Source organism: Erythrolamprus reginae, chromosome 1 (genome assembly GCF_031021105.1).
Source record: "Erythrolamprus reginae isolate rEryReg1 chromosome 1, rEryReg1.hap1, whole genome shotgun sequence".
Classification (NCBI taxonomy): Eukaryota; Metazoa; Chordata; class Lepidosauria; order Squamata; family Dipsadidae; genus Erythrolamprus; species Erythrolamprus reginae.
This window is the reverse complement of record NC_091950.1, coordinates 189,012,513-189,039,834: the sequence shown is the minus strand read 5'-3', so window position 1 is coordinate 189,039,834 and position 27,322 is coordinate 189,012,513. Positions and strand designations below refer to the sequence as shown.

The 27,322-nt window shown below is 43.6% G+C and overlaps 1 protein-coding gene across 1 annotated transcript; it reads right to left on the bottom strand.

Annotated features, from left to right (window-relative positions):
* Positions 1-7,721: 7,721 nt before the first annotated feature.
* On the bottom strand, positions 7,722-25,870 carry KLHL41 (kelch like family member 41). The gene is made up of 6 exons (XM_070731707.1): positions 24,649-25,870; positions 20,290-20,447; positions 19,913-20,020; positions 16,586-16,771; positions 15,523-15,669; positions 7,722-7,924 (listed from the first exon to the last, which is right to left on the bottom strand). The coding sequence occupies exons 1-6, from the start codon at positions 25,756-25,758 to the stop codon at positions 7,813-7,815; spliced, it is 1,821 nt and encodes a 606-aa protein (XP_070587808.1). The 5' UTR covers positions 25,759-25,870; the 3' UTR covers positions 7,722-7,812.
* Between the last annotated feature and the right edge of the window lie 1,452 nt (positions 25,871-27,322).

Below are 27,322 nucleotides of genomic sequence, written 5' to 3'. Positions count from 1 at the left end.
ATCAGGTGAGTCAACGCTCATTCTCCGTGGAGAGGAGGAGTCACCCAGTCAGGATGGGACATGCCAAAGTTTTTGTCCCTGTAGGGGATTAACCAGTGTGTTCCACTACTCTTTGAAGGACCCTGCGGCGGAAGGCTGCTTCCGCTGATGTGAATTTGTCAATTCTGTAGTGGTGGATGAAGGGCGTAGAGAGGTCTAGGTGGCCGCTCTGCATAGCTCCTCCAAAGGGCACTGGGTGGCCCATGCTGCTGATGTGGTTGGTAAGATATTGTCCTGACCCCTGTGGAATGAAGAATTAGTGGAACAATGTAGTCCTTCGCCTTACTTTCTCTTGATGAAAACAGCACAGGTCTTCTTACCGATAGAGCTGCCAATTCAGAGATTCACTTGGCAGTGGTAATAGCTATAAGAAAGGGACAGGTATCGAAGAGATGACTCTCACAAGGGCTCATAGGGAGTCTCTGTTAAGGAGTGGAGCACCTTGGGGAGGTCCCATGTAGGAAAATGATGTAGGAGGGTGGGCGTTGGTGATGCCTCTGAGGAATCTGGAAACCAAGAGAATATGAGCCAGAGTCTTGTGAGTTGCACCAGGCACAGAAGGTTCGCCATGTCGAAGAGTAGATACGTTCGGTGGATGCTCTTCGTGCCTTGTGAATATAGTCTGACGTCGTTGTCATAGTCTTGACTCCTCAAGACATGCCGTTCAAAAGCCAGGCGGACAAGTGGCACCAGCCAGGTCCAGATGGAGTAGAGGCCCCTGCGAAAGCAGATGAGGCGACGCCGGCAACTGCCAGGATTCCGCTGCCGACAAGATTTTTAGTTGGCAAACCAGGGCTGTCTGGACCAGAAAGGAGCTATCAGGATATATCTCCGCTTGCTCCTCCAGGATTTTGTGTATGACTTGGGGCAAGATTGGTAGTGGGGGAATGTGTATAGCAGTCCCCTGGGCCAGGGGCAGTGGAGGACATTGTGATTCTCCATGAGGGGAAGCGGGAGACAAATCGTGGTAGTTGATTGTTGTGCGGGGAGGCAAAAAGGTCCACTAGCGGCCTGCCAAATCTGTTGGCAATCCCCCTGAACATGGTCAGGTCCAGTTTCCACTCTATTTGATTCACTGTCGCTTTGCTGAGGGTGTCTGACTGGATGTTGTCTGAGCTCGAGATGTGTTCTAAACAGAGGGATGACAGGTGCTTCTCCGCCCAGAGGCCGATTTTCTTGGCCTCCGCCATGAGAGTTTTGGAGCGGGTGTCCCCCTGTCGGTTGATGTGAGCCTTTGTGGCCATATTGTCAGTTCGGATGAGGACATCCTGGCCCGCTATGAGGTTGTTGAAGCTCTTGAGCGCTAAAAATGTGTAATTCTAGCCAATTGCAGGAACAGGAGGCCTGACCTGGATTCCAGAGGCCTTGGGTCTGCTGATTGTTGCCTCCCAACCCAATAGACTGGTGTCGGTCATGATTGTTATCGTTGGGGAGGCCCGGTAGTACGTTCCCTCTTCGATGGCATTGGATTTCCACCACAATAGGGATCGGCCTACCTGTGGGGAAAGAGCGATCTGTCTTGCCAGATGGGCCTGGCCTGACTTTTTGAATGCGAGGAGGCACCACTAGAGGTCCTGGGAGTGGAGTCTGGCCCAGGAGACTATGGAAAAGCTAGATACCATCTTCCCTAGTAGGGAAGAAAAGGAGGAGAGGGGTGGGAAGGGATCATCCTGAATTTGGGAGGCCAATTCCACCTGAGAAGCTGAGGGCTGGGCCTGCGCAGGTGGAGCCACGAGGCCCGCAGCCATCCAAGCCTTCAGGAGAATGGTTGAAAACAGGTCAGCAGGGAACAAGGCTGCAGACATGGTTTGATTAGGAGTTGCCCCCTCATCATCTGAAAGGCCCATAGGACCCTCCTCTAGATGTTCCTTGTCCAAAGCATTAGAATCTTCGTCGGAGGAATTGGGCCAAGTGGTCTTGAGGAGACCTATGGGAAGAGAGGGGTTGAGGAGGAGGAGGGGCAGAGGGTACCTGAGATGCCCTGGCGGGCACTGCAGTCACCAAGGTGTGAAGACTGGAACTGATGCTACGCTGGACCACAGCCTCAATCCACCGCTGGATGGCTGAGGGCTCAAAGGCCGTTGGGGGAGGAAGGACCGGTTCTGACGAAGAAGTTGATTGGTTTTGTGATGCCTCATCTTGCTCTGTGGAACCGAGTCAGACAAACTGGGGCCTGTGGACAGTTCCAGTGCTTTTATAGTCATCTGACTCGACCACGCCTCTGACGAGCGAGTACAATCCATCCTGACTGGTGACTCCTCCTCTCCATGGAAAATGACTTGATCAATCTTCCAGTATTTCTGAATGCTGTACTATAAATTGTGCCTTGAGCTGGAATGGCAACCAGAAACTATCCCTCCCCCCCCCTCAAATATAAATCTGAAGTTATCTTAAATTGAGAACCTTGAAGTTGAGATTCTTCAAGTACCCAGTACTGCTATAAAATGGTAATCCGACAAGATCTCAAACTTTAAGGTGACTGATTCCGTACAGACATTTTAGCCCCACTTTACTAGTGCTTGCTGATAGACAATATTTCCAGTAATTGTTACTAAAGTCTGCAAACTTTATTGTATGTAAAGAGTATGCAAACTTACAACCATTCAGATATTTTCAAATTTCAGTGTTCTTTAACTTGTAGTCACTGCATTCTGGCTACGGTGGATGGGAAATGAATCTCACAAATTTGTCACGCATACAATATACTGTATTTTTTTCTCTATATACTGTACATTTGTCCCAAGATTTGTGATTGCACTTTTAAAATAATAGAAATGCAAGCATAATCAGTGTTTTTCAGTCTATCGGGCATTATACATTACAATCAAAGGATTGTCTTTGTTTAATTATATTTTAATTCGATTTTTTTACCAAAAAAAATATCAATTTTTAAATGCTTGTACTGTTTGATACAAACTGTTTCCAGAATTCCTATTTCTTATATACAATATTTTTTGGAGTATAAGAGGCACCAGAGTATAAGACACACCTAGATTTTAGAGGTGGAAAATAAGGAAAAAAGTATTCTGAACCAAATGGTGTAATAATATATTACTTAATAAAATACCAGTATAGCAGAATACATTTTACAAATATGTATACTTTTTACAACTGTGTACACTTTTTACTTCATACTTACTTTACTTCAAACTTGACAGCTTTAAGACTTGTGGACTTCAACTCACTAAATTCCTCCTCCAGTCATGCTAGCTCAGGAATGGGAATTGAAGTCCACAAGTCTTAAGCTTGCCAAGTTTGAAGACCCTTGCACTCCTAACCCAACTTTAAGACTAGTGGACTTCAGCTCCCAGAATTCCTCCTTCAGTCATGCTAGATGGGGTAATTGGAAGGCAACAACACACTGCAAAAATGGGGTAGGCAAAGAGTCTGGGAAGCCTGCGGGGAGCTCCTGGGTGCTGAGGGATGGCAAAAATGCTGCTGTTTTTGCCAAAAAAAATGGGCCATTTTTGCCCGGTTTTTCACAAAAAAAAAATGGGGTTAGCAAAGAGTCTGGAAAGCTGCAGGGAGCTCCTGGGCGCTGGGGAATGGCAAAAATACGTCCATTTTTGTGAAAAATGGCCCGTTGTATTTTGCAAAAATTAGACATGGGGGGCTGCGCTTCAGGACAGTAAAAATGGCTGTATTCGGTGTGTAAGATGCACAGACATTTCCACCCTCTTTTAGGAGGGAAAATGGTGGCTCTAATACTCCAAAAATACGGTAATTAATGAAATTTCACCATTCCTTGTAAAATAATAATTCGCTACTTTGGCTTGGCATACAATTGATTTTATCAGAGATTATTTTTTCCTTCAAGAAAAGATCTTATTTTATCACCTATCCATTGAAATATATAATAGATATTTAAATATACAGTACAGTATATATAAACTTAATAAGTTATTTTCTAATTTCTTATCTGGCCACCAAATTTGTGTAGCAAACCTAGCTTTGCCAAAAACTGAATCTATTGATTAATTATGTAAGACATGTGTTTAAGATAAATAACAAAGAATGTTCCTTTGGACTGATAGCCTTGCTAATATGTGTGAGATTGTTATTGAAGCTTGGTGCTACCAACGTGAAGTTTAAGAGGTAATTCCTATATATATTCTGCTAAAAAATGTTCATGCTGTCATACAGACTCTCAAACAATTCCATCAAATTGTTCTTCTAAATCAAGGGTGTCATTTCATGGAGGGTTGCCTCAGAGTCATGTTTGACCTTGAGAGGCTGGGATGGGCGTGGCCAGCTTGACATCACCCATGTTGGGGACACCTGTGGTAGCCAGCAAAAACAGACCTCTAAGCTCCATTTTCAGCTGCAACGGCTTCCTGCAACCCTCTGCTAGCAAAAACAGAGCTTGGGAGGACTGCCCATGGCTTTCCTGAGCTCCTGCCAGAGGAACCGTGGCACCAATCCTTCACTGTTTCCAGGGTGGTCCTGTGAGCCAGATCTAAGCACTCTACAGGCTGGATTTGGCCCATGGGCCTTGAGTTTGACGTCCCTGGTCTAAGTCCCAGACTTCTTTTAGTCTTCACCACAATCTATTTCAGAAAATCAGATTCATAATTACATCCTTAGGTTCTGTATGGGGAGGGAGGAATACCATTTTTCAAAAAGAGATAGTTGCCTTGGAATTCTCCTTTTTTTTTTTTTGGTAATATTCAGTTGATCTGCCACTCAAATTATGGGACTTTTCTTCCAATTGTTGGTCATAAGTTTTTTAAATTTGCAGTATATTGAAGCTGTCATAGAATTTATTTTATTTTGTAAAGACCTTTTTCAAGATTTCAATTGTATGCAGTCCTAGTTGTATATAGTTCTTTGTCATAATTTGGGCATGTTATTAATAGAAATGGAGGTGAGATGCCTGGAATAAAATCTGAAAACTTCATCCTAGAAATTCAGCAGATTATTATGCTTACATAATTTTGTTGGTGATATCCATTTTTTAAATTTTGGAAAGGCGTCACTCAGATTCTGTATATGGTAAGTTTAGGTACTGAATATCTTGTATTGAGAAAGCAGTACTTCAGATGTACACCATCATGTTAGATTCTGGGATATTGTGTGTGTCTAAAAATCTTACAAATTCATTATTGATATTAACTATGTTAGCAATTAGTTGACCGTGAGAGTCTTGGATTGAATCTCCCATGATAAATATGAACCTCCCACTCAAAATATCAATTTTCCGTTGTTACTCTTCAAAAATCTTTGCACTTTAAAATTTAAACCAGATTTTTTAAAAAAATATATTAGTGCTTAGAGCAAAATACTGTTCATTAAATGTTTTGTTTTTGACATTATGTATCCTATAAGTTTCTTATAACTTAACAAAATATTGTGCATAACTAAATATTCTATTTTTTTACTGTATCCCCCAATATTCTAACTTCCCATGAAATAAATCTACATGAATCAATCATTAAAACAACATTGTTGCTGCTTTGGATCCTCTGCGCCTTATAAAATCATTTGAATTTATTCTGAGTTTGTAAGAATAAATTATTTGTTGCTTGTGCCAATCTTCTTGCTGTGAAGACTGAAGAGCTCTTGTCATATCCATCCCCTTCCATACACGTCTTCCCCTTTAACAATCCCGTTTGTTTGTTTGTTTGTTTGTTTGTTTGTTTGTTTATAAAGTACATCTAGAAATCTAAATCTAAAAACACCCTAAAACCCCAATTTCTTAAAACCAGTCTCACATTCACCCAATCATATATATAAATTCATTTGTCGGCTGGCGCTAGATGTTAAACTTAGTGGCCCCAAGCCTGTCGGCAGAGGTGGATCTTTAAGGCGTTACGGAAGGCAGGGATGGTGGGGACGGTACGAATCTCTGGAGGTAATTGATTCCATAGACTAGCTTTGGCCGCCACAGAAAAGGCTCTTCCCCTAGGCCCCGCCAGGTGACATTGTTTAGCTGACAGGACCTGGAGAAGGCCGACTCTGTGGGACTCTTCTCCTAGGCCCCGCCAGGTGACATTGTTTAGCTGACAGGACCTGGAGAAGGCCGACGCTGTGGGACCTGACCAGCCACTGGGATATGTGAAGCAGAAGACCGTCCCGTAGATAATCTGGTCTTTAAGACCCTTGTTTCCCCACATAAGGGTTCCTCCCTTTCAATCTTGGACTAGGGATTGTAGGCCCACAAGGGATCTCTCTCAGCCCCTTCATTCTCTATGTGGGGAAGGGTTTTGCTCAGAAGTGGGTTCCTACCAATTGTAGCCGGTTCTTTAGAACCATTAGTGAACCAGTGGTGATGTCATGGAGCTGCTAATGTCGGTGCCAGTCCGTGGGCGCTGTGCATGTGCAAAAGCTAATTTTTGCTTCTGTGCATGTGCAGAAGCTATTTTTTGATCATTTTCCGGGAAGGGACGTGCACAAAATGTGCACTTCCATCATGATGTGACCCGTTGCGAAAGATAGATAGAACCCACCCCTGCTTTTGCTGCTTCTTCATCCTCTTCCTGGTTTGTGCAACTGTATTGAAAGATGAGTGCCTGTTGCCAGCATCAGAAGGAACATACTTCAGGATTTCTTCATCACCTAACATAGAAATTACCTCTTCATCTCATTCGTTTGAATATAAATCTCGATTTTTTGCAAATCACCATTAAACTGTTATTAATACTTTCGGAGATGTGCACTAAATCTGCTTTTACTGAAATAAAGGACTTTTCCCATTTCAGCTTCAGGCAGGTCATGTTTAAATCTTTTAGAAAGTTTGGTAGAGTTAGACTTGTCTTTGGGATGAGAGCGGTTACATTAGGAGGCACTGTCTTACTGGTGTCATCCTTAGTGGGGAATCTTCTATTGAGCGTAACCAGATGTTATTAGCAGTAGGCCCTACTTTGGTCTCCTGTTCCTCTTTTCCAATGAGGGAAGTCTGCCAATTATGGGGTTGTTGGTTTTTTGTGTTTGGGGGTTTGGTTTTTTTTGCTTTTTTTTAATGTATGCTTTGATTGTGAAGGGATCAGTTTGTTGCCAAGCACTTCTCCTAGGTGGCTTATGTTTCTTTGGAAGGGAATTCAGTGCAGATAAGTAATTAATAATAGTTCCTGATGCTGAATAGAGCAAATTGAGGGAGGAACAAAGCATTCAGCCCTCTTCTATTGAGGCTTTAAAGGTTGGCTGTCCAATGCAAGGAACCCTTTGTTGTTGTTGTTGTTGTTGTTGTTGTTGTTATTATTATTATTATTATTTATTGGATTTGTATGCCGCCCCTCTCCGTCATACCCATTTCTTGACGTTCCCAGGGCAGATTGAGAGCTGCTGAACTAGAAATGGCCAAAAATAGTCAGTAAACATCACCATTATTTTAGTAGAAAGTCAATCCATTTCCTACAATCTGATTGATCCTCAAAATAAGTTTCTAAAGTCAGGAAAAAAGTAAACAAATTACAGATGGCTTCAACAAGAGAGAGAAGGGAAACCCTGACCAGATGTGAAATCCTTTTCTATAATCTGAGTGGCCATACTGCTATTGATTTAAACTTTGATATTTATTTTAAAACAGAAGCCCAGCTCCAAGACAAATTTGTGTTAAATTCAGTTTTATTTACTGCTGTCTATAGCCAAACCTGTTCACCATCATATAGTTAGTAAATGTTGGGGGGAATCTAGTAATACTCAACAGAAGTTAATTGACATTTAAGACAAAATACTTAACTGAAGTTACCAATCTCTGTACAAGGTAGGCTTACACAACAAAACTAGAGACAATTAAAAAACAAATCCTCATCGCCAGTCAAGTAGCCACTTAGTTTACAGCTTTGATAGCTTAAACATATTGAGGCCAATAGAAAGGCAAGAGGCTCCAGATGCGTAGCGGATTTCTTTCAACATGCCACACCACTCTTTCTTCTCATCGTCATACCTGCAGGAACAAAAAGTTATATAAGTGGGGTCCTTTAGCTTTATTTTTCCCCCAAGCCTGTCTTCTAAAATCTGTGCCCAGTAATACTCAAGTTTCTTTTTTAGCATCTTGTCTTATATTAATACAGATATTGTAGAATAATTGCTAGTCTAAGAATGTAACAAGCATTGCTACACAAGGAAAAGTAATGCAAGAAATATACATTCCAATATGCAGTCATCCTTCTGAATGCCTTGTCTTGGAAAGTGATGTTAACTCACACACACACACACACACACACACACTTTTGTTTCTGAATCTTGCATCTATCTAAAATACCCCAAGTGCTTCCATTTTCTGAATTGTCCCCCTCTCTTTTCTGCCAACTTTTCACTCATTCCTATCTTCCTGTCTTCAAAGTTTTCTCCCTCAAAATTTACCCTGAAGAAATGCTTTGGTCCATGTGTTTTCAAATGCTGTATCTCCAGGGAACATTTTTACTCTGATGCATCTCTCTGCATATGCTTCTGATCTTTTCCTTCCTTCCTTCCTTCCTTCCTTCCTTCCTTCCTTCCTTCCTTTTTTTTCTTTTTTCCTTCCTTTTTTCTTTCCCCTTGTTTCTTCCTTCCTTCCTTCTCCACTGCATCTGGAAGGAGAGTCCAACATGGGTATTTAACCAATCCTATTGGTAGAGACTGAGTAAAAAATTAACATAATAATAGGCACCGCCCCCAGCAGTCTCCCATGAGCCTCAGTTTTTAAAAACTCAGTCCAAGAGTAGAGTCATACTGAGTTTGCTTAGAGTAAAATGAATGTTTTTTACCATGTTTAATGTGTTGTTTTTGTCTCCTCTCCAGATTGGAACAGCGTTGGAGCAGGGGTCTCTGTCCTCCGAGGACAACACCCCCACCAATCTCCTTAGGGGCTGTTTCCCTCCGCGGGATCTGCCCCCAAGAGGAGCAACTCAGCCCGGAGTCACTGGCCTCCGCGGTCAAACGAGGGCTGCGGGCCGAAGGTGGGGGGGTCCGCCCCCCCCACTGGGAGGCCCGAGACGAAAGGCACCCCAGGGGACTCCGTAAGAAGAGCGGAGTCCCGATCAGCTGTGAAGCGGCGAGGTCGCTGGTACCGCCGCCGCCGCCGGGAACGCTGCAAAGCCTCGGAAGAGGCAGGAGCCGAGAGGTCCCCAGGAGGTTTAAGGACGTCGGGGAAGCGGCGAAAGGCGAGTTTCGAGCGGCGAGGCGTTTGTGAAGGGCGAGAAAGCCCGCGAAAACGCTGGGCGCCGCCATCTTGGGTAGCCCCCAAGAGAGCTATAAGAGCGCCGGCCGGAAGGGCTTCCGGCAGCTGTAAGGCGCCAAAGGAGCTTTGGACTCTAGAGCGCAAGCGCAACAACAAGGGGTAGCCGGTCGCCATTTTGTTCGACGTGACGAGGTGCAAAAAGAGGTTTTCGAGCTCGGTGATTAAAGCAGATTGCTAATTGTGAGTAGAATGGATAAACAAACCGGAGAAAGCAAGGCGGGGTCACCAGTAGCCCCCAAGGAAAAGGAAAAGGGGAAGGCTAAGGAGAAGTCCAAGGCCTCCCAGTCTCCAGCCTCGGCAGCCTCACTTAAGGAGGCAGAAAAGCGCATAAAAGCGCTGGAGAAGAAATTAGAGGCAGCCTTGCAGCCTTCCCCTTCAGTGGTGCCCCTGACTCAGAGGCAGGTACCCACTCCTGACCCCATGACCCCACAATCAGCCTATGGGCACACGGGGGCCTTCCAGGAGGGTGACTGGTCACCAGATGGACAGTTCTTTTCAATACCTCAGGTGGCACCCTCACCAACTCCGTCTTGGACACGACCTGAGTCAGTGGGGCCGGCTCAAAGAGGCCCACAGGCCCCTTCAGCCACGTTCACCCCTACGGCAGCCGGCCTGCGGTCACAGCAGGGGTCCTGGCAGCACATGCCCGCAGATATGCAGGAGTTGATGGCTGAGGTCTACGCGCAAGGGGTGAACGCAGGATCAAGCCAGTATGTACGCCGAGCTGCACCCCAGTCAAGAAACCTTTGGCCAGCACCGCCCCCCTCGGGGCTGGGGTCCCTATCAGAAGAACCGGCCTTTTGCGAGGACAGTGACAAGGAGTACGAGTTCTCGGAGGATGAGAACCCGCCGGAGCAACAGCCTGTAGCAGGTCTCTTTAAACCAGCATTGTTTAGGACCTTGCTTTTTAAGGCAAAGCAAGTAATGAACCTCCAGGGAACCAAAACAACAGAAGAAGACGCCGGTAAGACTTCAGCGTCGCTGCTTAGGGAGCCCCAACCCGAGACGGATTCTATTCCGGCTTCACACATTTTCATTGAAGGAGTCAAAAAACCGTGGCAATATCCCGCAGCGGCCCAAGGACCGTCTAACCTGGAGAGGAAATTTTATACGTTTGATGAGGAGGTGGAAAAACTTTTGGAGTTCCCTCCCATTGACCAACCAGTAGTGTCACTGGTTTCCAGTGCCCTGGTTCCCTCCGAGACGGGAGAGAGCCTAAAACCTGAAGACAGGAAGGCGGAAACCCTGTTGCGCAAAACCCACCAGATGGCTGGCTGGGGGTTCAGGGCAGCTGCTGCGGCCTCCTTCTTCAACAGAGCCTCAATAATGTGGCTCCAAGAAATGCAGTCACGGATTGGACCGGAGGAGGGTAGATTACGCCAGGATTTAAGTAAGTTACTGGCGGCAGCAGAGTTTTCGGCCGATGCGACCCTCCACGCGGCTAAGTTCGCCAGCAGAGGCATGGCTACCACACTCTCTTCGCGTAGACTTCTGTGGCTACGTAATTGGCCAGCTGATTTGAAGTCGAAGTGGCGCCTGGCGTCAGCCCCATTGCAAGGTTCTATGCTGTTTGGGGAGATCCTGGATAAGGTCTTAATTGAAGACAAGGACAAGAAGAAGGTCCTACCTAGATCCAACAGACGCCAAGATAGGAGGTTTACTCCTTACACGAGACGTCAGAACCCTCGCTGGGACGCATCTACCAGCTCTGGACAGACACAGCGACCCTTCAGCCAGAGTCAATATACACAACAACCCTTCCGGAGCGACCGCGGATCGTTCCAGGACAGACAGAGGGGATACCAGCAGCCCAGGCGGCCCTTTCGGGGGTACAGTCAGAGAGGGTTTCGTCGTTCAAAATGACTCAGCCGGGAGTCTGCCGCTGGGAGGGAAATTGCAACATTTCAGTCCCTCGTGGCGGATGACGTCTTCAGACAGGTGGGTGCTAGCCACCGTGTCGGACGGACTACAACTAGAATTCATAGGACAGCCCCCTTACCATTTTGTACATTGCCCGGTAATCCGGGACCCTCAAAAGCGACAACTAATCCACAAAGAGGTGGCACATTTACTGGAGATACGGGCCATCGAACAGGTGCCCCCAGTGGAGGAGGGAAGGGGATTTTATTCCCGGATTTTCCTCGTGCCCAAGGCGTCAGGAGGATATCGAATGATACTGAACTTAAAGCAGCTGAATGTCTTTATAAAGTACAGGAGATTCCACATGCACTCCTTACAAACCATACTCCCTTCAATCAGGACTCGAGACCTACTTACCTCAATAGACCTGAAAGAGGCCTATCTACATGTACCGGTACACCCGGCCCATCGGAAATTCCTCAGGTTCTGTTTGGAGGGCATTCACTACCAGTACAAGGCCATGCCCTTTGGCCTATCTTCAGCCCCGCGAACCTTTACCAAGTTGCTGGATGCGTTGACGGCACATCTAAGGTCACACTCCATCAGACTGATGGCCTACCTGGACGACATAATTATCTTGTCCAGGTCCCCCGGTCAGGCCAGGGAGGATTTGTCCAGGACGGTGCGGATACTAGAAGCCCATGGCTTTACCATCAATTTGGAAAAAAGCCAGATGGTTCCCGCTACCAGACTTCAACATCTAGGAGCCATTATCGACACCATAGCAGGTACCGTATCTCTCTCTCCCGAGAGACAAGAGAATATCCACCGTCTTGTTACCGATCTGACCCGTCGCAGACGGGTTCCATTGGCACTGTTGTCAAAGGTGTTGGGGACACTAGTGTCCGCCATCGGGATTGTACCCTGGGCCAGACATCATATCAGGGGCCTTCAGTGGTTCCTGTTACCGGCCCAGAGGGCCAGGATCAGCCATTCACACAGATCAATCAAGTTACCCAGGGCAGTCGCAAGATCCCTACAGTGGTGGACCACCGGAGCGATCCAGGGAGGCTCGCCCTTCAGAACACAGGATCGGCTCATCCTTACCACAGACGCCAGTTTATACGGATGGGGAGCTCACTTGGGCCGTCACATGGCCCAGGGCATCTGGACATTGGAAGACCTGTCCCCGGTCAATATCAACTTCTTAGAGCTGAGGGCTGTATTTTTAGCCCTCCTTGCCTTTGCCCCCATAGTAGAAAACAGACATATACTCATATTAACAGACAATGTGGCGACCAGGGCCCACCTGAACCACCAGGGGGGCACAAGGTCACACCGCCTTATGGAGGAGACCACACGGCTTTTCAATTGGGCCGAGACTCATCTAGCATCCCTCACTGCGGAACACATCGCCGGGATCAGCAACACCATGGCGGATTGGCTCAGCAGGGCGACTCTGGACCCGTCCGAGTGGAAGCTCGACCCGGAACTCTTCACACAGCTGACCCAGAGGTTTGGAATACCTCTGGTAGACCTGTTTGCCACCAGCCAGAATGCTCAACTCACGAGGTTCTTCACAAGGTTTCCAGACCCGAGAGCGGAAGGAACGAACGCCTTGTGGACACCTTGGCCCCCGGGACTTCTGTATGCCTTTCCACCTGTAAACCTGATCCCGAGGGTGGTGGAAAAGATCCTCCAGGAGAGGGCGGAAGTATTCTTAATTGCCCCTTACTGGCCGAGACGTCCGTGGTTCGCCGACTTGATGGCGCTCTCAGTGTCACCCCCATGGAGGATTCCGGACCAGGCCATCTCTCTCAGCCAGGGGAACCTTCATCATCCGGATCCCCAATGGCTTCACTTGACAGGATGGCACTTGAAAGGCATAGACTAAGACAATGTAACTTGCCGGAGAAGGTCATAGCTACTATGCAGGCAGCTAGGCGTCCATCGACCTCTCGAATTTATCAGGCGACTTGGACAGCCTTTTGTAAATTTTGCACTACACACTCTATTGATCCTGGGGTGGCTTCTGTTCTGGATGTTCTGGGTTTTTTACAGGTAGGGGTAGAGCAGGGTCTGGCCCCTAATACCTTGAAGAGACAGGTAGCTGCTTTATCTACCATGATCCAGACATCAGAGTCTCGAACGTTAGCACAACATACTTGGGTTCGGGATTTTATTAAGGGAGCCACAAATAAACATTCTCCTCCAGTCAGGAGATTCCCATCCTGGGATCTTACACTGGTCCTACAAGCGTTGACTAAGCCTCCTTTTGAGCCGCTGAGGACTATACCAGTCAGGTTACTTTCCTTGAAAACGGCCTTCCTTGTGGCGATCACATCCGCCCGCAGGGTGTCAGAGTTGTCAGCATTATCCGTAAGAGCAGATCTCTGCCATTTCTATCCGGACAGAGTGGTACTTAGGTTGGACCCTTCTTTTGTGCCGAAGGTAAATTCGGTGTTCCATAGGAAGCAAGAGCTAATCTTGCCTGACTTCTGTACTCATGGAACTCATCCATCTGAGTTGTTATGGCATAAGATAGATGTCAGGAGGGCTTTGAAGATTTACATTAGGAGAACGGAACAGTTCAGGAAGTCAGAAAATCTGTTTATCTCCTTTTCTGAGGCTAGATTAGGGCTAGGACTATCGGCAAAATCTATTAGTAGGTGGATTAAGGAATGTATCTCTGAGGCCTATAAGGCGGGAGGGCATACCCCTCCAGAGGGGATATTAGCTCATTCCACCAGGAGTGCGGCTGCTTCAGCAGCTTGGGCGACACAAGCGTCCATCGAAGACATTTGTAGAGCAGCAACCTGGGCAGCACCTACCACGTTTATTAAGCATTATAAAGTGGACTCCTTCGCTTCTGCGGAAGCGGCTTTTGGCAGGCGAGTCCTTCAGAAAGTTTGTGTTTCTCCTAAGTCCCTAATCAGACCTTCTCCCTCCCATGGGCCTTGAGAGCTTTGGTATATCCCATGTTGGACTCTCCTTCCAGATGCAGTGGAGAAGACCCGTTGTACCTACCTGAACGGTCTTCTCGATGCACTGGAAGGAGAGTCCAAACCCACCCGGTAGTTGAAGGTTAGGGACTCCGGAAGTTGGGTTGGCTTGGTTTGGCTTGTTTATTGTTCAATAAATTTGGTTATCCTCTTTCATTGGTTATTCGTTTTTAAAACTGAGGCTCATGGGAGACTGCTGGGGGCGGTGCCTATTATTATGTTAATTTTTTACTCAGTCTCTACCAATAGGATTGGTTAAATACCCATGTTGGACTCTCCTTCCAGTGCATCGAGAAGACCGTTCAGGTAGGTACAACGGGTCTTCCTTCCTCCTTCCTTCCTTTCTTCCTCCTCCTTTCCTTCCTTCCTCTTTTTTCCTTCCTTTTTTCTTTCACCTGGTTTCTTCCTGTCTGCCTGCCTGCTTTCTCCTTTCCTTCCTTCCTCCCTCCCTCCCTCCCTCCCCTTTGTCTCACACACACACTTTCAACCATGACTTCCTAAGCACTGTTGCAAGTCCAAGCTGTTACAAAGAGAGCAGAGGTTCCAGGGTTAGAACAGCTGTCCTTCAGCCTGTCCTGCCAAAAACACACAGCTGTACTTTACACTGTGAAGCCATAGTGATGGTGGTTCCAGAGAGAGCAAGCCCCATCTTAGGTCTCAACTGGAATTCTCTTGCATATTTTATTTATTTATTATTTTTTAAAATTATGTTTTAAGTAACTCAAAAACACAAATACAGTACTCCTTCCTGCTCTTATTTTCTCCATAACAACAATCCTGTGATGTCAGTTGGGCTGAGTGATTGGTGCGTTTTTATTATTACCGCAGGCTTTATTGTGTGCATCACAAGAATTTCAGAGACTTTTGTATCAATGCATGAAAAGGCTCAGGCGTTTGTGTTTGAGACCCCTGCTTTTAAGATCTTTTGTAAGAAGAGGTACAGTTTTTAAGTTGTGGTTGGTTCAGAGCTAATTTTTAAGAAGGTAACCTCCCTGTCAGGAGCGCCCAAAAATTTCACCTCACAATGCTGAGGCATGCATTATTTTAAAGCCTTTTGTGAAAAAGTTATGATGGGCAACTTTAGGGGTTGCCTGGAATAAATCATAGGAATTAGAAATGAGCCCAGACCATGCTGTGCCAAAATAAAAAATAAAAAATGTACACAGTGCACTTAGGAAAAATATATATCTCTGTGAGCAAAAAAAATATTCTGCATGCAGTTCTACAAAGTAATTTGATGTTTTTAATTCTTTACTTTTATGACAAAACATTAAAGTTATGTAATATGGAGAATATGTTGAAGCAAAACCAAAAATAGGCAATGCAAGATCAAGTCTACATTTAATACTGCTAAAGATTTTAGGGGAATTTTACTCTACGTTCTCATACATACAACTAACATGAATGATCTGAATCTTTTGAGCTAGCAAAGTGGGGGGGAAATGTTTAAAACAAACTTACTTCCAGATGTCATTAACCTCATTAGGAGCAAATTCCTTCGATTCAAGCTGGATCATTGCAAAGCCTCCAATCGCATATAAGGATCCAGACAATTCCACTAAACTAATGGAACTTCTCTCCTGAGGGAATTCTGGCATCGCTTCCCACCTGTAATTTAATGAATAAAACATTCGATTTCAGAATATGACGTTTGAGTATAATGAGAAGGTTTTTTTTTAGTTTTTTTTAAAAGGTGAGGGCATCTGTAACACATTCCTGAAGACCATCTGAAGATGCAGTTGGTGCAGAATGCAGTACTGTGGGTAGTTTTGCACATTCCCCGGTATGTCCCTGTCACAGCGAAGGGCTCCACTTATTTTTCCCTACCAGTATGGGATCATCATCTGTCTGTCTGTCTGTCTATCTATCTAGTCTGTCTGTCTGTCTAATCTATCTATCTATCTATCTATCTATCTATCTATCTATCTATCTATCTATCTATCTATCTATCTATCTATCTATCTATCTAGTCTGTCTGTCTATCTATCTTGTCTGTCTGTCTGTCTGTCTATCTATCATCGTCTGTCTGTCTGTCTAATCTATCTATCTATCTATCTATCTATCTATCTTATCTATCTAGTCTGTCTGTCTATCTATCTATCATCGTCTGTCTGTCTGTCTAATCTATCTATCTATCTATCTATCTATCTATCTATCTATCTATCTATCTATCTATCTATCTATCTATCTATCTAATACATTTTTTATGTTGCCCTTCTCCTTAGACTCAGGGCAGCTTACAACATGTTAGCAATAGCACTTTTAAAAAGAGCCAGCATTTTAGAGTCATGTGTGGTATTCCCTGGTGACTTCCCACAAATAAATTGGCAGAAGGCTGCAAGTCATTCCCACTGCTTGTTTGCTCACCTACCCTGCATTGCCATATCCTGGGACAACATTTATACCATTTAAAGAAGTCAATCGCATTTATTAATAAATGATTCCAGTGGCCCCCAAAGAAAGCCTGCATAGTGGTGGCCCTAAGCTGTGCTATTAAACAAGAATGGACGGGTTGTTGACTAACTTGTTGGTGGTGAGATCAAAGGCTTCAACCGTAGCAGAGAGGCCTTCTTCAGTGACACCTCCGGCAATCACGATTTTCCCTTTATGGATGGCAATACCAAACATGGAGCGAGCCACTTTCATGGGAGGAAGATCGCGCCAGTCTCCCCGCTTGGGATTGTAGATGAAGACTCGGTTTGTGCATTTTCTGTGTACGAGAAGAACGTCAACCGTTTGAAAAATGGGAACAACAGCAACGATGAAAACACATGCTTCAGACAAATGGGATTGGGTTCCCTCATGTAATGATGTGTGAGAAAGTCCTTGACAAACAAGGGGAAGAAATGCAAACATGGGGAAACTTCAAATAAGAGAGGGTTCAGCCTACAACTGCATAACAGGCAGAGAAAGAGACTGAGAATAGACCCTCCCTAATTTCTCAGGCTGTAAAAGGAGACAGGGCAAGATATCAGACATTTGGTCCTATTTCTTGTCTGGTCTGCATTGGAAAGCTGATAAGTCACTGACTCAACTGCATGGGGAATAGGCTACCACTGCAGGCAGACTATCCCAATTGCCTGGTGTTTTTGGTTTTTTTAAAATAATGCAAGAATGAAAATTGCTCTCTGCTGCTTGCTGGCCTGCCCGATGCTTTTAAAAAAAATCTTTCCCCCGGGCTGTACTCTGCTGTACTTTCTCTCATTGATGGGTAACCATTAACAAACAGTATGAGCCCATTGGATAATATATAAATATAACTAAGGTTGTTTTGGTTTTCAAGTTCTTTCCTTTTATGTACACTGAGAGCATATGCACCAATGACAAATTCCTTGTGTGTCCAATCTTACTTGGCCAATAAAGAATTCTAATTCTAATAATTATTCTAATTCTAATTATTCTAATTATTCTAATTCTAATCTATACTCTGAAGAGTAAACACAATGATTATGTTGCTAGTCATTGAGATATGGTATGAATGTACTATGTGCTCCGTGATGCTGAATTTTCAGGGTACACATTGAAAATATAAAAGCTACTAGTCCTGTTAGTTTGTGTCTCTGTAGTCACGGTGTACATTCTGTTGTGCCTTGTTGCCGTTGAACTTTTCAGAGCTGAAAAAGGACTGCTTCCTTTGGGAAATCTGTAATGTTCTCAAATTTTACAATAATTCATTTTAAAAGTTTTCTGTAGTCAGATGGCAGAGAGCAATCGGTTTTGATCATCACTCTGCCTAAAAGTTATGGGTAAAAAATAAGGGAACAAATAAGAGTTCTTGCTTCAATTTGTTCCATCTATTACATTTGATGGATTTCACTTTTTATTCTATTTACACAAAACAGAACGTTTCAGGTGGAATTGTTTCATCCTGAGCTTAAAACAAAAGATACTGTCTATTTTATGTGCATCCTTATTAAATATGAAACAAAGCCCTTATCATGCATGGGGGAATTGAAATATCTTCCCCAGGCCTATATAATTTATGTATGGTGTGTTGTGTGCATGTTTTTTAAATTATGGGTTTTTAACTTCATATTATTAGATTTGTATTGTACATTGTTTCTATCACTGCTGTGAGCCGCCCCGAGTCTACGGAGAGGGACGGCATACAAATTTAATCAATCAATCAATCAATCAATCAATCAATCAATCAATCAATATATTTTAAAGTTAAAACCAATTATTTCTGTCATAGCACTTTTTCTTCTTTTGTGTATTTTCCCATTCAAATATTGTCTGATATAGCTTGATTGCAAATTTCTAGATGTATTGTTTTATTGCCAAGGCTAGTTAATATAAATGTCCTATACCATTGCTGTGCAGATTTCAGAAAATTAGGTGGTCAGGAATAATAAAATCAAATCCTTAAGATTAATGGAAACCACTGCTTAATCTGAATGCGAATGTCAAAACAACCATGAACTGATTCCTCTTTTATATTATTTGTGAATTATTTCTGATCTTTCTTGATATCAGAAGGCACTGTGTTTGTGCCAATGGAATTGCTTATTTTTATGTTAATTTAAAAAAATCAATATTGTTCTGTTAGCTTTCATGCCTATATAAAATAACTTCGTTGGCGTTGTGATTGTGATTTACCTCTGCCTTTAAACACTTGCTACCCTAAACTCTGATTTACCCGATGATAAAACTGCAAACAGAAATACTTGTTAAACCTCTGAATTTATAGTTCTGCAACTACAGCAAGATCTTCATCAGAACGTTGCAGAAATGGGGCTTCATACGTCCAATATCAGTGCTGGGGAATCTAAATAAAGAGTGGTGGAAACTTCACTCATCTTGAATGACACGTCTGAGCCAATATACCTGTATGTACAATATACAGAACAGTCACCAGCTCTTCAAAGCCTTTTCCTTCCCTGTGATGAATGTCTGCATTGATCTTGAAAGCAAGTAAGGCAGGGGTCTCTCCAGCCTTGGTAACTTTAAGACTTGTGGACTTCAACTCCCAGAATTCCTCAGCCAGCAAAGCTTGCTGAGGAACTTTGGGAGTTGAAGTCCGTAGCTGCCATAGCATAATGTTAGGATAGGATTGATATCTGTATTTCTAGCATAATGCCTTATACACTTTTATTCCATTAGCCAGGACAGGACTGTACATAACAATCACATAAGATAAGTAGGTACTTATGGTGAAATTTGCTTAGGAAGTGACTGGCCATAAAACGATTCAGAACTCTCCTTGGATAACAAGAATGTGTCAACAGGAAAAGAACTGTGTGATCAAAAGATGCAATTTACATTGCCTGGGGTAAACAGGACGAAGGCTGTTATAAAAGACCTTGCTTTGTGGTAAACAGGAGATAGCTGTGTTAAACAACAAAAGGTCCCAGGAAATTGGCCATGAGAGACATTTGTTCAGTAGAAACTAGTTACGTGCCATATGGAGATGGAAGGACTCGGAAATTGTGTCATGTTTCAGAGTTATGTTATTGGACGTTTGTATATCACTTGACATGTACGTGTAATCACTCCCATTTGCATATGCCCCCCAATAAAAGGAGGTGCACAGCTCAATACTGTGTCATTTCACCCAGAGAGAGATGTGTCCAAGTCTTCTTTCTAGGATTCGCGTTCGTGAGTGACCCCCCATGGATGGGGTTGCTCTAAGTCCCTTTGAGACATCGTTCCCCTCAGGGACTTTGCAGCACCCTCAGAAGTCCACAAGTCTTAAATTTGCCATGGTTGGAGACCCCTGAACTAATGTTTACACACTGACCTCGGCTGTAAGCCTCAGCTGTTAATAGGATTTTAACCAGGGTAAATAGTTGCATGGGAAAGTTTGGGGAGGGGAGTACTTGCAACACTCTTGAAGCTGTCCAGTACTTACTTATCATCTGTCTTCCCTCCAAGGCAATATATAGCTCCATTATGTGAAGCTGTAGCATGGCCATATACTTTCAGGGGCAGCTTCTTGACTTCGTTCCATTTGAGGGACCTGGAGGGTAAAAGGGACACCAGTGAGGCTCTTCGATCTCACAGGCCATCAATGAGAAACATTTTGTCAAACCAAGCCGTGTTCTTTTCTTTTTTTTGAAAAAAGTTTATTAGATATTTACAATAAAATCACACAACTACAATACATATAGTACAACACTATGTACACAAAGATTTAAATAGAGAGAAGAAAAAAGATAAGTAAAAAGAAATAGGTGTGAAAGAAATTAAGAGAGAAAAAATAAAGCCGTGTTCAATCAAGCCACTTACTCCAGATCGTAACATAAAACGGAATCCAAAGACTCCTCCGTTTGGAGATCTTTGCCTGCAATGACGTAGATTTTGTTCTCCGATTCTCCCAGCCCAAACAAGCATCGGGCAGATGGCAGGGGAGGCAGGCCAATCCATTCAGATGTAATGGTGTCCAGCTTGATTCAAACGTAGAATGAAGATGGTTAGCAAACGTGCCAGGCACATTTGAAAACAGCTCAGAACAGCATTGTAGGAACAGTTCAGCACATCCCACCACTTTTACCTTAAGATCTGGAAACAAGCGTATTATGTCTTAACCCCGAGACACCTTGGCTGTCAGCATTTCTCCATCTTTCTTGTACACCCCATATTTGTGGGTCCCAGAGCATCTTTTGAAAATCTCTCCTCTGAGTCCTTCAAGGCTTTAGGGCAGGGCTTTCCAACCTTGGTGACTTTAAGAATTGTGGACTTATTTATTTATTTGTGTGATTTATAAGCCGCCCAACTCCTTCCAGACCAATGTTTCCCAACCTTGGCAACTTGAAGATATTTGGACTTCAACTCCCAAGATTCCTCAGCCAGCGAATGCTGGCTGGGGAATTCTGGGAGTTGAAGTCCAGATATCTTCAAGTTGTCAAGGTTGGGAAACACTGTTCCAGACTTCCAGGTGGCTGGCTGGGGAATTCTGGGAGTTGAAGTCCACAGGTCCACAAGTCACCATGGGTGGCCACTCCTGCTTTAGGGTTTCGTCTGCAGCATTTTTTCCCCCTAGGCAGAACCTACGTTGGCTTTTGCTTTTCTCAGGCTTCTCAGTTACCTCAGAATGTCAAGCATTTGCTTCCAAAGCTAAGCAAAAGCACTCCCAAGAGCTGAAAGATTTGCTCCTGCAAAAAGGAATGTGGAACCCTCTCGTGGATGGGAATATATGCGGAAGGCATGGAATCCACTTCTTTTAAAAGTGTCAGCAGCTGCTTGAAAGGAAGGAAGGCTTTTATTTCTAGGGGTCTTGTAACTAGAGATTGTGAATCGTTACTTGATCCTAAGTCATTGGATTTAGGATTGGATTTAGGATTTTAGGACACTGAATTGAGGACTAAGTTAAGATATTACTGATTATTAGTTAAAAAGAAGAGGCAGCATGGCTAAATGTTCCCGTGGATATCTTCCTTGGCAGGTTCCCTGCTTTACTTACATCCTTGAGATTTCGTCCAAGTTCACGTGATCCAAAGTGTGGTCTCTTACCCTAGTGCAGTGATGGTGAATCTATGGCATGGGTGCCATAGGTGGCACACGGAGCCATATCTGCTGGCGTCTGAGCTGTTGCTCTAGCTCAGTTGCAACATGCATATGTATGCCGGACAGCTGATTTTTGGCTTGCACAGAGGATCTGGGAGAGTGTTTTTGGCTTCCAGGTAGCCTCCAGGGGAATGGGGAAGGGCATTTTTACTCTCCCCTGGCTCCAGAGAAGCATTTGGGAAAGGCAAAGCATGATCCTACTGGGCCCACCAGAAGTTGAGGACAGGGCCTCTGGGGAGTAGGAGAAGAGCCTTCTCTGTGGCGGCCCCGACCCTCTGGAACCAGCTCCCCCCAGATATCAGAGTTGCCCCCACCCTCCTTGCCTTTCGCAAGCTCCTTAAAACCCACCTCTGTCGTCAGGCATGGGGTAATTGAATTTTTTCCCCTTCCCCCTAGGCTTATAGAATTTACCCATGGTATGCTTGTTTGTATGATTGGTCTCTTAAATTGGGTTTTTTTAGATTATTTTTTAATATTAGATTTGTTACATTGTTTTCTTTATTGTTGTTAGCCGCCCCGAGTCTTCGGAGAGGGGCGGCATACAAATCTAATAAATAAATGAATAAATAAATAAAATAAATAAGCTGTTTTCGCCCTCCCTGGGCATTGAATTATGGGTGTGGGCACTTGCACATATACTATAGTACGTGCCCATGTTCTTTTGGCACCCAAGGAAGAAAAGGTTCACCCTCACTGCCCTAGTGTTTTCAGTAATGTCTCTGGATTTACATAACTCATTAACGTAAGAAAATAAAAATGGGTGGATGTTCTTCATCTGCTCATCAAACAGGCAAAAAAGATACAAAGTGGTTGAGGGTATCCTCAGGGCTGCAGAGAGTTGGTGTTTCATTACACAAATTTGCAAGTCCCTCACCCCCCCACCCCCATCTCGAATTGCCCATTTGCTTAGTGATTGCCTAAAAACTTATTTCAAAATCTATTGACAATCAAACACAATGGAGTGGGGGTTTTAAAAATCAGTTTTGGTCAATGATGTGTAAGCTTTTCAAAAGGTTTTAACATTCCGACTAAAGCAGAAATGCCACACCATATCTGCAGTATCAGGTTGCTACCCAGTACAGACCACATTGTGCACCGTTAGCAAAAATGGAGCGGCACGCACAGCTCTGCTGCTCTGGCGTGGAGATCTCATGAGGGGACGTGCGCGGGAGAGAGATTTCGGCAATGTTTTGCTTCTGCGCAGGCACGGAAGCAAAAAATTGCTGAAATCTCACACACATGCGCATCCTCTCACGAGACTTTGCTTCCTGTGCATGTGCATAACCAAATCTCACTGGGACACATGTACATACACAGCGGGGATCCAAAGCTCCACACGCATCGCACCAGTAGCGGCACTAAGTAGCAATCCCGGCCTGAAAACCTGTCTCTGTTCCCTTAGGTGGTGGTGGGGATATCATTAGATTGATTGTCCTGGATGGCCCCAGTCCTCCCTACCAATAAATAAAAGAGAAAAATTTGCCCACCTCTGCATTAAACTATGACTTAGTAACACCATCGTTTAATGCAGAAATGGGCAAATGTTTTGAGAATAGTGTAATGGATTTTATAAAGTTGGCTACTGAGACGATTAAATGTAATTTTATGTGCCCCGACAAATAAATGTGTCTATATTACGTAGGCGGAATTCAATCTATATGGGCATTTCTTTCTTTTTGGATATTTCTTATGTTGAAAAGCAAGGAAACATAAATGGAAGCACTGCGTGTGATACTGGATTGAGGCAAGCAATGAGTAAAAACAAGAAGTCAAGAACATTTTTAAAAAACGACACCTAAAATCAACATTGTCTCATTCAGACATTCATTTGAACAAGCATACAAAACGCCTTCTCTGTGGTGGCCCCGACTCTCTGGAACCAGCTCCCCCCAGAGATTAGAACTGCCCCCACCCTCCTTGCCTTTTGTAAACTCCACAAAACCCACCTTTGTCGTCAGGCATGGGGGAACTGAGATATCTCCCCCGGGCCTATACAATTTATGTATGGTATGTTTGTACGTATGTCTGCTTAATAATGGGTTTTTTAAAATATTTTAAATTTTAAATTATTAGATTTGTTATGAACTGTTTTATTGTGTTGTGAGCCGCCCCGAGTCTGTGGAGAGGGGCGGCATACAAATCTAATAAATAAATAAATAAATACATAAATAAATAAATTTCCATCCAATCCTTTTTAAAAAATTATTTATTTATTATTATTATTATTATTATTATTATTATTATTATTATTATTATTTGTTAGATTTGTATGCCGCCCCTCTCCGTAGACTCGGGGCGGCTCAGAGCAATAATAAAAACAATGTACAATAACAAATCTAATATATTTAAAAAATATCTAAATTAATATTTTTATTGATTTTTTTAAAGATATAAACACACACACAACATAAAACAGGTGCTTTGTGATTAGTGCCCACCACCAGACAAGCATTTACACCCCACCACCAAATCGTAAATTGTAAATTTGCGTCCAATCCTTATTCACAGTTGACAGAAAGATGAAAGAGATTGTGTAACGACAACTATGAGTAGTTTCTTTCAGGCCTTTTGCCAAAGGTACTAACAAGACAGGACTGAGTGTGCCCACCAGCCGCCAGCTGACCTGATTCAAGTATTTAAACAGCCGTCTGAACAGTGATTTAAGGGTAGATGATGCCACAGCATCTCTTATGAAACCAATACAATTATTATAATTTGCTGCACACAAAGATAACTCCGTAGCAGAAATATATGAGTTAGACCATGCTGACATTCTAAAGAGTCTCTAGAAATCATGCTAAACTAATAGAAAATATGTTTAGTCGGGTGATGGGAACACATGCACAGAGCACTGTTGTATGTTGTTTGTACTGTGTTATGTATGTGCAAAAACCAATTAAAAATAATTAAAAAAAAAAAACTAATAGAAAATAATTTATGGATAATTTTTTACATACATGTGAATGCAACCCTGAGCTGGAAAGAATCCAAAAGATGCACTAAAGATCTACATAGAAGTTAGATTTTTAATAACGTGGAGCTATCCTTTTCTTACGCCGAGTTAAAGGAATAAAATTATACCTGAAAGAAGTATGACTGGAAAGGCCGTTCCTTGTTCTCTTCATCCACATACAGTCCTCCAACCACAAAGACCTGTTTTTGCTTTGTGACTAAGCTGGAATGATTTCTGGGAATCTGTTCCGAGAGTGCGGCTAAATAGCACTCGTTTTCTGTAGGGTCATAAGCTACCGACGCGGTGTCATTGATCAAAAGAATGAGATCTTTAACAAACATCCCGTGCCTCGGAACATCGTTTAGGTAGCCGGGGAGTAAATTTTCATCCCCTACATCCCCGTTAACCTCTCCTTTGGCTGACTTTTCTCCGGCTTTTTTAGGTTCGGGCAATTTCCCGGCAAAAGCATCTTTAACGACTTTCATTTTTTTCGAAAGGTCTGGGTTGCTTTTAATGATGTCATCCTTCTCAACATGGTCCTTGAAATACTTCTCCTCCATCAGCCGAAAGCGGACGCAGTCAAAGACATCTCCGAGACTCTTCACCCGTTTCTCTTTATCTGACTTGACCCATCTCATGACCGCTTCGAAAACTACTTCCTCCTTTTCAACGTTCAGATTATCTGGCAAAATCACCGAAACGAGTTCATGAGGAGCGAGTTGCATGAAGTCCTCTTCTTTGCAAATTTTCACAAAGTGGTCAGACACAAAGTCACGGGCGGACAAGGCAAGCCTCGGACAGTCGAGGAGGAGACCTAACCGAAGGATGGCCAAGCAATTGCCAACAGCCAGCCTCTTCTGAAGATAAGAAACGCAGACGGTAAAAATGGATGGGATTTGAAAGCGGCTGGCCAGAGCAAAAATTTCTTGTACGTTAGAATCGTTAAGGTCGATGGTTGCAGAATAAAGATACTTAATGATCATATCAAGGATGGCTGGGTCAACGTTATCCAGCACTACCTCTTTCTTTTTATCTTCACTTTGCTCAGATAAGAAGTACTCGCGGAAGTAAGGACTGCAAGCTGACAAGATCAGTCTGTGACATGGCAAACTTTTATCCCCGGCTTTTAGGGAACAGTCAATAAACTTTTTCTCTTCCAAAAGCTCCCTGAGGCCATCTTGAAGAAGAGTGGATTGATAAAGTCGGAGTTCTTCGGTAAGTTCTCTCTGGGAATCCATTTTCTGGAAGGCTTGGCTACCAAAGCACAAAAGAAACCCCTCTTGTTGGTACCTAGGTCTGCCTGAAAAAGGCAGATCAATGTATGTTTGCCCTGCTTGAAGCTTCTGTAATTTAATCTTGCCCACTAAATATAGTACAGAGTTTCACCAGCTGGAATTCAGAATGGGATGGTGTTGGAAAACGGAGCTTGCAGCTGTCATGGGGTTGAAAGAAGCAACTGTTACTTTAGTCGCTAGGGAATCAGTTTTGCTTGTTACACATGCTGAATGATGGAGGTTACTTGTCAAGTATATTTGGCATTGTGACTTAGCAGCGGCGCAGAATTAGGTTTGAATGTAGTGACTAAGAAATTGGTCTCTACGCCATTCATGTCACTTAATACTTCAGCTCAAGTATGAATCAAAAAAGATGGAAGTTAGCAGGTGAAAGTATGATGACCAACAGCCAGTCATGACTGAAACCTCCTATAAAGATTATTGTTTCACCGAAAGTCTCCAATCTACATGCCTATAAAAACTAATTCCTCCAAAAGCCGTCTCAGGGGAATAAGTTTGGGGATTTATTTTAGCCTATTACTGGAGTCATTCATCTCATTGTTTTTGCAGTATGTGCAGTGATTTAACATAAAATTAGGGTTAAGTCTCAAACAGCAACCCAGGGAATAGGAGCAGCCTGGGCATGAATGCTTACCCAAATTAAAGATGTGTTCCGTATCATTTATGAATCAAAACAGACTGCAAAGAGGAAAAAGGGTTTAAGCTGAATCAATGAAATCATAACAAAGCATTAAGTATTTGTGAGGTTGAGTACTGTCTTCTACTATAGGTAGTCCTTGACTTACGACCACTTGTTCAGAGACTATTCAAAATTATAACAGCACTGAAATGGGGGAACTTATGACTGAGTCGGGACCTTGCAGACATTGTAGCATCACCACAATCATGTGATCAACACTTGCTACCTTCCTTGCCCACAATCAATGGGGAAATTGGCAAGGAAAGTATCAAGTTGCTCTATGCTTTTTCTCCGGAGTAGCCCCACTATGGTGGTATGATTTCATACTCTGTAGCAGCCCCACCCACTTGAGCTCTGTAGTCTGTGCCTGTCCATAGCTCCTTCACCACTTATGATCCCCCCCCCCCATTGGTACCTTGTCACCCCTAGGGGTCCTGCTTAATGACCTGCATTGTCTTGGAGTTATGATGGCAACTGGAAGCGCACTAAGCGATACGGTCACATGACATTGTCATTTATGACTGCATTGCTTAGCAATAGCAATCCCAGTTGCAATTGCTGTGGCAAGTCGAGAACTATCTGTATGGTCTTAATTTTCATTGGATCAGGATATTATCCAAAGCTTTTTGTTTGAAACTTTGTACTAAACATTCACATAATGTTTAGACTTCACTGGCAGTGAAGATCTGAAGATTAAATCTTGCTGGCTTTTACAAGACTTAAGTAATACTAATTGATTCTACCTATGGTGACATTTAGCTACACTTCTCAATATACTACATATAGTATAGCTTTGCAAACAGGTGGTTTATGAATTTGCAGCCACTC

Excerpts from the sequence above, each read along its gene's own strand:
- KLHL41 (XM_070731707.1), bottom strand. The coding sequence starts at position 25,758 with ATGGATTCCCAGAGAGAACTTACCGAAGAACTCCGACTTTATCAATCC. Across the intron at positions 20,448-24,648 it reads TCCAGTCATACTTCTTTCAG|CTGGACACCATTACATCTGA; the intron begins GTATAATTTTAT and ends GTTTGAATCAAG. Across the intron at positions 16,772-19,912 it reads GGAGGGAAGACAGATGATAA|AAAATGCACAAACCGAGTCT; the intron begins GTAAGTACTGGA and ends TCTCGTACACAG.